General features: G+C 37.5%; 1 protein-coding gene across 2 annotated transcripts in view; it reads right to left on the bottom strand.

Annotated features, from left to right (window-relative positions):
- Window positions 1-1,243: 1,243 nt before the first annotated feature.
- Window positions 1,244-11,565, bottom strand: part of BEND2 (BEN domain containing 2) — a 45,703-nt gene continuing 35,381 nt past the window's right edge. For both annotated transcript variants that reach the window (XM_043896347.1, XM_043896348.1), the window contains 5 exons: window positions 10,740-10,940; window positions 9,403-9,515; window positions 7,030-7,258; window positions 4,135-4,335; window positions 1,244-2,964 (listed from right to left, as the gene is read on the bottom strand). In XM_043896347.1, coding sequence (XP_043752282.1) covers window positions 2,768-2,964; window positions 4,135-4,335; window positions 7,030-7,258; window positions 9,403-9,515; window positions 10,740-10,940 — 941 coding nt within the window. In that variant the 3' untranslated portion in view covers window positions 1,244-2,767. The remainder of the gene's footprint in view (window positions 2,965-4,134; window positions 4,336-7,029; window positions 7,259-9,402; window positions 9,516-10,739; window positions 10,941-11,565) is intronic.

Genomic DNA, 11,565 nt, shown 5'->3' with positions numbered 1-11,565 from the left:
GCTGACTTGCCCACTCAGGCAAGGCGCTGAGGAGAGCGTCTCCTGGCCGGTCTCCCCAGAGGAGCGGACACCTGGACGCTGGCAGGCCAGCCGTGCGGGAGCTGAGAGTGGGTTGGCGGGGCTGAAAACCTCCCGAGAACAGCCGGAACCTCGTGAAGGGGGCCCGTGCTACCGCCCAGGTCTCCCACATTGCAGGGGAATTCAGAGCCGAACCCTACCTGGAAAGCCTGGCATTACCCGACCCGGTCCGCGCAGCCTAGTAAGCTAAAACCCAGCCCTGCCCACTGGGGACTCCCGGGGGCGGGGCGGGGGCGGGGGTCTTGGCCCAAGGGGGCTGGCGAGATCATCTGAAAGCAGTGAAATCAAAACAGGAATTGTTATAGAAAAAGTGTTTCTTGCCCACCTGTGTTGGTGTCCTGAGATTTAAACCTGTCACCCGCCAATCTTTCAAATTAATTTTCCTGGTCATTTGAGATTCCCAATTATTCCATCTCAGAGTGAATGTGCAGGGTTTTTTTAAATCATGGTGAAAAAAATTCAAGTTTAACGTGAGTTAAAATTAGGGTGAAGGAAGGAGTGACAAGTGCTTTACTTCTACACAAGAGTTAATGTGGTTAGATCTCCACTGTTGCCTAATGTTGCAAAGATATTACTTCACTAAATGTGGATATGGGCTATAAAGAAAAGTAAAAGCCAGAGCTAAACATTGAAGCCTTACTGACCAAAATTATTGGCATATATTTAAATAAATATTAAAGTATAAAATAATATTATGCTTTAGTAACACTTGTTTTACCCAGGAAGGACAAAACACTTTCAAAGTTTTCAAGATCCCTACAGTTATACCCACAATGGTAAATTATTGTTACTGGATTAAACTATTCTGTTTGCTTATCAAGCAAGAAAGCAAACATTCTAACTGTGCCACATTAATGAACCTGGATGGAAATGTTATCATTAAATTAAAAATGCTATGCAGAAAGTGTTAATGGCTCAGTAGTGTCCATCACTTTGCCACCCTAAGGACTGTAGCCAGCCAGGCTCCTCTGTCCATGGGATTCTCCAGGCAGGAGTACTGGAGTGGGTTGCTATTTCCTTCTCCAGGGGATCTTCCCAACCCAGGGATCAAACCCGGGTCTCCCACATTGCAGGCAGATTCTTTTACCATCTGAGCCACCAGGGAATAGGTACAGATGACATTAGTAAAAGTTCTATAAAATTACATGAAAAAAAAAAAAGCATCTGTGTTAAGAAAACAAGATGTTTATTTATTGTATTTATTTGGAAAACAACACACTAAAGATAAACTTATCAAAAACAAGTCTTATGAACAGGCATTTTAAATGTTTAATATTAGACTAATACAATAATAAAACACCTGTGAAATTTTGAACATTGTTGTTGTTCTGGATACAAAAGGTCTAATTTAGTTTAAGTAAGATCTGAAACACCTTTATGAAACTTATTTTGCTCAATGGGTATGATATTAAAGTTATGTATATATGGAGGTGAAGTGAAAGCTACTCAGCTGCTCTTTTTGACCCTATGAAGGAGCCCACCCGGCTCCTATATCCATGGGATTTCCCAAGCAAAAACAGAATACTGGAGTGGGTTGCTGTTTCCTTCTCCAGTGTGTATATTACTATGACTCAAACTGTGGGGATAATTTTAAACACTTTTTTTTAATGTGCATTCTAATCTGTGCTATCTAATATAGTAGCCACTATCCACATGTAACTATTTAAATTTTAATTTTAATTAGCTAAAATGAGATACAATTTAAAAGGTAATTCCTACATCTAAGTAGCCATCTAAGTGCTCAAAAGCCATGGTTGCTCAACAACCATGTTGGGAAATGTAAAATCATAGAATTTTACCAACATAATGGAAAGTTTTATTAGACAGGGCTGGTCTAGTAACTTATATAAACAAACACCATAATAAAGCTAACTGTATAAATCTTGAAAAACTTCTGTAAATATGCAGTTTTTGTTTTTGTAATTCTGCTTCTAATACAGGAAATATTTCAGATACCACAAAATACAAATCAAATTTTAAATCTGCAAGTACAATTTGAAATTTAACCTTGCCTAGGGTATAAATTAACTTTTCTGTATTAACTCTACTACTAGTAGTTTGTAAAATTATTTGCAAAATAATAGTGAATAGTGAAGCCAAAGACTAATTTAGTTGAATTAATCTGAAATTAAGAATCTGCAGGATTTTTTGGTTATATGTAAGCCATACTGGCCTTCTGAAACAGTGTAGCTTAACTCAAGCTCTGTACAGCAGAATCACTTGACATATTGAGTGTCAATACCTGCAAGTTCCCGTGCTCGGTATTATGGTTTGCCTATCCAAGTATGGCTCTACGTCACTACTCATATCTGCATCACTAACACTCAGATTACATCTGTCATTAAGAGCTAAAAGTACTATTTTCACTCTACATTAAAACAGCAATAAAAAAATAATAAATAAAAAAATAAAACAGCAATAATAACAGTCTTTAGGAGTTTACTACCATTCTTTTATTGAGAAGTTCTTATTGGAATACTGCCAATCACTTTACTCATAAGATGAAACATCACCTATCTTCCTAATGCAATTCTGCCTCCCTTGTGGGCAGAAAAAGAATGTAGGTTGTTTCTTTAAGTGTGAATACTGATGTACAGTGCTACTCCAACAGGCTAATTTTGGAATCAATAACTTGAGAAACTTACAGGCTGATACAATAGCAAACAAGGAAAGGTTGGATGGCTAACATTTAGTCAGCTAAGTCGGTATCTTTCAGTTTGGACTCTGTTGAAGGAGTCGTTGCTGGAGGTGACTGTGATTCAGCTGTGGATCTCTGCGGGTCACATCTAAGACTATGAATACAACTATTGATAGCCATCACACACAATTTCCAGTCGTATCCATTTTCCGATAGATCACAAGTCGGGTAGATGTCCTGGAGAAACTCTGGTGGTAAAGTCCCAAAATATGACAGTTAATTAGAAATCACTTCTCAGAGAAATGAATTTATTCAACCTTAATATTATTTCTCTTTTTGTGAAAAGGTCATTAAGACTTTAATTAAAACACATGGACTGTAACTTTCATTAAATTAGCTGAACAAATCTTTTCATCTGAAAGGATAATATGAAATAGCACCATTCTTCAATCACACACACACACAAAAACCCAATATCCCATGATCTTGCTATATAACCAGGATGGAAACCCTCTGCTGTCTTCAGTACCCAATATAAACTTTCCTTATTCTTAAATTTATCCAACACGCATCTAGCATATTATTCATTGTATCATAAAGACATGCTATTAATAGCAAGGCTCTAATACACCAGAGGCTGCAGTGGCTTTCATAATTTGAGAGGCAAGAAGCTATGACTGCTAAATTCTTTGCCACTGCTTGGTTTATCTCAGACAAAAGAAAGAAGAGTCTTTAGATCTTGCAGTTAAATGAAAACTTCTATAACAAAAGGTGACAGGGCAACATACCTCAAGGAGCACTCTTAGAGAAAGGGGGAGAACAAAGGGAAAGGATGTGAAGCATGTGATATGAAGGCAGGAGCCAGGCAACTGAGATTAGGCCAGGGCTGAGAACTGTATCTTTGCTGGGTACCAGTGACAGAAGTAAGAAATATTGTTTACTGCTTGGTCTAAATTTAGGATTTCACAGAGTTGCTTCTGGAAGCTTTATTATTTCATCTATTTATGTCACAGATAAAGACTATACTATGCTCATGTGCACAAGCAAAAACTAGCAAATTAACCTGCTATACTATTGTTGACACTTCTGCAAACTGATAAAGCCCAGCAGCTTCAATTTTGATCCCCAGTAAATGAAGGTGTTTGAGATTCCATACATCTGGCAGTCCATACCAGAAGTCACAGTCGATAATGCCTTTCCTGTTCTAATAATGCTGATCAAGACAGAGCAATTAGCCCCGAGAACCCAAAGGCAAAAAGAAACACATTCAGGAACCTGCTCCTGTCATACCCTAATGAGGGAATTAGTAAAAGAACAGCCTCTCTCCTTAAAACTTACACAGACTGAATAAATTTTTCTTTATCCTCTCTAACACACTTTGCTTTTATTTATTCTCACATACTCAACATGTAACAAACCTCGAAGAGCATTAATCTCATTGGCATTCAGGGAGTACACTCCATGCCCCAGACTGCCATGGACACTACTTATCGGGACTTCGTCTGTGAACAGGCTGCGAATAAGGTATATGGCTGACAGCTCTGGACGAGACTTCTCTTTTGCTGTAATCAGAAGTGATTTTGGCATCTGTATATTTCTACGTGGATCTCCAAGATATTCTAGAAGCAAAAGAGAAAGAAGATGTCAATTTTCATGGCAAGTGTTAGGTTCAAGTTTTTTAAAACATTGTAATAGAAAAGTTGATTTTGCTGAACTTTCAAGGCTCAAGAATTTGAGAGCTTACATTTCCCCTTGAGTATGGATTAGTGGATTTAACATTCATTAGCAGGATCAGTCGTGTCTGACTCTTTGTGACCCCATGGACAGTAGCCTGCACCAGGCTCCTCCATCCACGGGATTTTCTAGGCAAGAGTACTGGAGTGGGTTGCCATTTCCTTCTCCAGCAGGATACACTCAAGGGGATACGCATTCAGCATGCACAATGCACAAACAGTGATCTTGAAGTCACCTCAGAATTCTGCCTATTACACTGTGCTAATGAATTGGAAGATTCAGTATAGTTAAGATGTCAGTTTTACCTAAGCTGATCTATCAATGGAATGAAGTTCAAATAAAAATTTCTACAGTTAAAAAAACGAGAAATTGAGAGGCTAAAAAAATTAAAGCTTTAACTTTTTAGTGTATCATGAGACAGCATTAGAAATGAGACAGGAATCACTCCTGATATAATGGTACATGCTCTGATTGTTAAGAGGACAATTCAGTACTCTGCTACCTTTTAGGATACAATCAGTTTAAACATTACATTTGGTAACAAATTCTAAGTAATTATTTAAAATTAATTTTTATTGCATCAAAAATTCTAAGTAGTTTTGATGGATTGTTTTCCTACTTATAAAAAAGGCTTTTTCAAAATTAAGGGTCATGATTCTTACTAAAATATTTATAATTTTTAAATGTAGGGTTTTTTATTTGGTATTGTTTATCATTCAAATATCAACAAACTTATCTTAAAATATTGTATTTTAGATAAGTTACTTGAACTTAAAAATAAATTTTAAGCCTGTTTTTATTTCTCAACTCTTTAGCCTGATCATCACCATCTTTGTTCAGTCCATAGTGATTAAGTTAACCATACTTAAAAAATATTATATTGTACATATAACAAAGAATTACTTGTTCAAGAAAATATATTAGACAAACATGATATGATTCTTACAATAAACATATTTTTCATCTTGGAAATCCATCATTTAAGGGGTGAGAATATAAATTGTTGAATCACCCAGATCCAACAATTGGCAAGAGAGATTAAATTATTTTAAAAATTCACTCAGTGGGTCCAAAGACTTAACATCTGTAAGGTTAATCTAGCAATATTTGTCGAGTTCAGAAAAAAAGGTAAATACTATTTAATCTGGTAATTCAAATTCTGAGGACGTAATTTAAAAGAATCAAAAATATGTACAATTCTTTTTTGGTGGCATGATTTTCATGATTGATGATTTTCTCTAAAAAGTCCTCAAATGAAAAACAAACAAAAAATAACAAAAAGAGGGAAGTAACTAAATAAATTATGTTATACTTACTCAATGAAGTGTTATATGCCTGTTGAAATGATTATGAAGACTGGATATTCTTAAGGAAAAACATATATTTAAAAGAAGAGTAATTATATGGAGACCATAAGTCTTTAAAATGTTCATAAGGAAAAAAAGTTGGGAGAAAATTAAAACGTCCACAATAGTTTGTTAAGGTATCTTGATTGTGGAAACTTTTCTTTCCTCCAAAATATAATCCAGTTTTCAATAAAATGGCATAATAGACTACACATAAATTGTGATGGCTGCCTGGCTCACCATCTGCTTAGTTGCCCTGTCCTCTGATTCTACCTGAGTCAGGGTCAGAGACCTGTGACCTAAGCTGCCCAAACTGGATTCCCTCTCCTGGGAATCTGAACAATGACCATAGAAAACTAGAACCTAAAAATCATGGAAGCTACAGACACAGAGCCCCAGAGATATCAATGGACCCCAGATGCCACGGTCTCAGGGCTGCTCAGGCTCCTGCCTGTGGCTGTTTGTTCTCTGCTCCTTTTAATCTAGGAACTATTCACCCAGTGATTTTGTTGTGGTGGTATAATTTGACCAGAGTCTGTTTCCATGGTGTACATACAACCTGATTATAATGGAAAAATATACTATAAAGATACATTATTTAAATAATTTTGTCTGATCAGATTCATAGGTAATAGTCTACTTAGGGCTCACATGGGGGGCCAGGGAAAGACAGAAAACAGTTTTCCTACCTCAGGTGCCACTAAATTCCAGCATCCTGGGGAAAGGCAATGCAAAGTGTGAGTACACAGTCACCTACAGAACCCACTGTACTTGACACTAACAAAGCATGCTATGCCTCCAGCACTTAGCTAGCAGTAAGGGCCAGTGTTCTGATTAACGAGATTGATTAATTCATGCAAAAACACTTTATGAAGCATCTACAATGTGCCTGGCACACAGAGAGCAAGACCCCGAACTGCTCCTGGGCCATCTAGCTGTAGCTCCTCTTTTACCTGCAGAGAAAGGTGACTAACCTGAGAGAGTTCACACCAATCAAAGGAATTAGCCGAGAACCACTTTTCAAAGGAAAAGTAATAGACTTAGTTTAATGTTAAAAACTATCAGTCTCAGAACTAGGTCTCTAGTTCATTAATCACAGATATAAGAGATTTAAGTTGTTTAGCTTTCACATGAAAATTTTCATACATACATAAAAGCGGAAAAGTATGAGCCCCACAAATGCATCACTGAGTTTCAACGTTTATCAGCAAGAGAACTTATTTTAACACTCACCAAGTGTTTCATCTGAGACTGCTGCACCATCAGTGGAAGGTTCTTGAATTCCTTCAGGGAGAGCTCTGCTGTTCTGGGGAGAATTCCCTTGTTCTCTTGTTTCTGAGATAGCTGCTTGCTGAGAAACCTGGGAACTACTTGCATTGTCATCATCATCTCTTTTATCATTATCATTATCATTCGAATCTCTTTTGGGTTTGGTAGGCCCTCCATTGTTAAGAACAGTTTTCTGTTGAAACACAAAATTGTATCTATAAACAAACTCCCATAGTGGGAAAATATGGATATGCTTCATCATCTACCAGGGCCCTCCAGGGTGATGGGGAAGCAACTGTTTCTAATCAGCTGGGCTGAAGCACACAAATCCTGTGTGGCATGAAATAAAACTATAGGTGGATTCCTCCTCCAGCTGCCATGACTCGCTGCTTCTTGGGGGACTTTGTTGTTGTTCAGTCACTCAATCATTGTCTGACTCTTCCTGATCCCATGGACTCTAGCACACAAGGCCTCCCTGTCCATCACCAACTCCCAGAATTTACTCAAACTCATGTCCATTGAATTGGTGATGCCATCCAACCATCTCATCCTGCCCTCAATCTTTTCCAACATCAGGGTCTTTTCCAATGAGTCGGCTCTGGGGATTTAGCAGCAGTCTAATGAACTAAATGGGCTTCCCTGGTGGCTCAGTAGTAAAGAACCCACCTGCCAATACCAGAAACAATTGTTCAATCCCTGGGTCAGGGAGATCTCCTACAGAAGGAAATGGTAACCCACTCCAATATTCTTGCCTGGAAATTCCCATGGACAGAGGCAGCCCGGAGGGCTACAGTCCATGGCGTTGCAAAGAGTCAAGACACCACAACTTAGTGACTAAACAACAACAACAAACAACAGTTGTTCGCACAAAGTAAGTGCTTAATGAACATATCATAAATAAATGAATACATGAGTTTCTCAAAGATGACAACTTTGAGGTTGTTTTTTCTTAATTTTTTTTCTCTTTCCCCAGCGGTCTTCTAATCTGGCTGTACATTTGAGCATTTGAATTACCGTAGAGATCTTGTGTTTTCTTAAAGCAGTGCTGGGGCCCCACTCACGGCAAATTCAACCAGAACCTCTGGTGGAGGGAGTGAGAGAGCTCCAGCATTACTAACTTTTTTTTAAAAAAGTGCCTCACATGTCTTTAACATATACCTAGAGTTTGACCACTGCTCTAGGTTAGGGCTTCTCAAACTTCAATGTGCACAAAAATCACCTGGGGGTCTGGCTAAAATGCAAATTCTGCCTCAGTTAGCCTGGTATGAAACTCAAGACTGCATTTCTCACAAGCTTTCCAGTGCTGCTGCTGCTGGTCTGTGGACCCACTGTGAGTAGTAAGGACCTATCCTTCTAATCAAGGACACAGCAGGCACTGGCAGATGCTGCTTCTCTTCTGATGCCTAAGCAATATTCAAATTACCATTTCCAGGCAGTATCATAATTTTACACTCAAATGTTTAAGGTGTAATTTTTGTAGGATATAAAAGGGAATGTGAAAAATAAGCAGATTTGGTTTCATACAGATGGTGCTTGAGTTATCACTGAAATCAAGCCATTCACCAAGAAAACATAAGCTCAGCTACAAATATTCTTGGCAAACAGTTTCCATCAACTTACTCTAGAGACACAGGAGTGACTAGATATGGTGAGAATAAAACGTAGGCTTTAGAGAGGTGAGTGGAAGTTAGGAATTGTCATTATGTTAAATGCTTCATCAGAAGGCAATAGACATGACTCTTCCCTACTGACCTGTTTGTGTCTAAAAAAAAAAAAAACAAAAGTCAAATGCACTCTGAAGATAGGATGGGGGAGAGAGAAGTCAGATTCCCACTTACCATGTAACTATACAGATTATAAAATATCTGTGAAAACTTAACCTCATGATATGCATCATTTTCACCAGTTTCTGCCATCACTGAAAGTGAACAAGTAATGAAATACCTTCCTTTTCGTCTGTGCCATTCCTAACTACCATTAGAACAGCTAAGTAGCACCATAGTCTGCTCTTTCATGTGTTACTCAGTGGGATCCTGAAAAAGACTTGCCAAATATCTTTGTAGTTGAAATCTTTTTCTGGTGTAACCCTTGGCTTGAAATATACCAACTATAACACTGTATTTATTTTATCTTTAGGATATTTTTATGGGGCACAAAATATCAAAAGAGTGAAATGAATAGGCAGGATGCAAGAGAACACACCTTGCCTCTAAATTAAATAAACAAGAATTTGAGCACATGGACTGAAGATCTTGTATGTCATACCATCAGTTCTGGAGTTGTATGCAGTATGTACTTATATGGCAGTGACAATATTTAGATAAAAAAATCACTTACAGGTGTTCTCGAACATAAATTGTGGATCAGGGAATTGATATCGGAAATACAGGCTTGCCACTCCTCTCCATGTTCACTCAAATCATAGTTGGGAAAAACTGCTGCCAGATGTTCTGCAAATAGCACCAAGAATTCACGAAAATTAAGGGGTAAATAACAAAGAAACTGACAAAAAAATTGTATTTAAAATACTGAAATTTTCTCTTTTTCATTGTCATTCTTTTCTCTAAGTAACAGTTTAGGAATTCTACTCAAAGAGGACGCTTAGCTGAATATCTCATTTCTTCTAAAGTGCAATCCCCTAAAACACTGACCTAAGGAGCCCATGATGAGGTTTTGGTGCTTCAGGGAAAAAAAAAATGTGCTACAAAAAGTCAATTATTTCAGGTGCTAATACCCTTTAATAACCCTATGGATAAATTAGATCTAACAAAAGAAGGAAACCTGTAAGGAGAAAACAGTATTATTACAAACATTATAACATCATGATTCAGTTACTTGTGTATATTACATGTCTATGTTCCCCACAAGCTACTCCCTCTGCCGAGCATACTCTTCCTGTTTTCTTTATGTAGGTAAGGAATCTTTCTAAATCCAGCTCAAATGTCTTGTCCTTAGGAAGGCCTCCCTAATACCCTCAAAGTAGGTGGCTCTGCTCTCTGAGTTTCCATATTACCACACTGGAATAGAATTGATCTGTTTCCCCAATGTGTCCCTTTCTAGACTGTGAACTCCAGTGGTCAGAACTACTTATTCACTGTTGTATTCTTAGGGCCTATGACTTCCAGGACCTCCATACATATTACTGGAAGACAAGAAGCAAGAGGCCAGAGTGGATTAATCATGAGATGCTATTTCTGTGTTGTCAGTTCCTAGCAATGAAACGTGCTTTATTTTCCCACTTCTTCTTATTTTGGCTTTTTCTTTATTTTTTAGTGCCAAGTTTCAGCACTGAAGAATTGACCTAGTATTAACCATAAGCCAACTATAACCAATAAAGTTTATCTTATTTGATCAGTCTATGAACACATTTTATTCTTTAGAAGTTGCTACCCATTATACACTACTAAATTGTAAAAATCTAGATTAGACAAGGTGAAAAAGTGAACAGTTCTAAGATTTACACAGACTTCATCATTATTTCTTCAACTATCAATAACACTCATCAGATAACTAAATGAGCAAAGATTCTATAATGACTTTACATACCTCTTTTTTTTTTCCCATGCCATGTGACATGTGGGATCTTAGTTCCTTGACCAGGGATCAAGCCCACACCCCCTTCAGTGGAAGCACAGAGTCTCAGGCACTGGACCACCAAGTAATTCCCTACATACCTCTTATCGCAGCCATTTTGTTTGGATCCAGGGATTGGCAGCCTTGGGAACTGATACCTACTGAGCTGGAAATCAGGATTTCCTTGGAGAACAAAAACTGAACCAAGTAGCAGGCTGCATGCCTAGGTATGGCCTTCTTTTGTACAGCCATCAAATGAATATCAAGCATTCTGATATTTCGTCTTGGATCACCAAGATATCCTTTAAAAATATAGGGGAAAATTAAAATCCTTGTTTTTTTCATGCAAGGTTACCAATAAAATGTCTAAGAACATTAAACTAATTGATTTTTAATTCACAAATTTTCTACTTGGGTGAATTTTTTTCTATACTTATTTCATCTTTTTCTTAAATGAGTCTATTTGATGCCATCTGCATAACTGTTAGCATGTATCACCTTTGTTAATCTTGAATTTGCTGTACTTGAACTAATCAGTTCATTCTCTTGAATAAATTTAATTCTTAGGCCACAGGTGCATATATAATCACATTGCTCTGAGATCCCATTGCTCCCGTCTAAATTCTAAAAGTACACTCAGAGGTATATTACTGAGTGAGTATGTGGTCCCTGAAGACAATTTAGAAAGTCTGAATGGATATAATTTGAAAATTTTTTAAATAGCATTTATAGAGTATCTACTATGTATCAAACACTGTGCTAAATATTTTACATCTATAAGCTCAGTTTCATCATCCTAACGACCTATTCTCACTTAACAGATGAAGAAATTGAGGCCCAACAAAAGTAAATTATTTGAACAAGATCACGCTGCTGGTTATAGAGCTAGTTTTATAAGCTAAGTCTGTCTGGTTTTATGCCAAGTGC

The sequence above is a fragment of the Cervus elaphus genome, chromosome X, assembly GCF_910594005.1.
Source record: "Cervus elaphus chromosome X, mCerEla1.1, whole genome shotgun sequence".
Classification (NCBI taxonomy): domain Eukaryota; kingdom Metazoa; phylum Chordata; class Mammalia; order Artiodactyla; family Cervidae; genus Cervus; species Cervus elaphus.
Note: the sequence above shows the minus strand (reverse complement) of the source record. Positions and strands in the feature narration are given on the sequence as shown.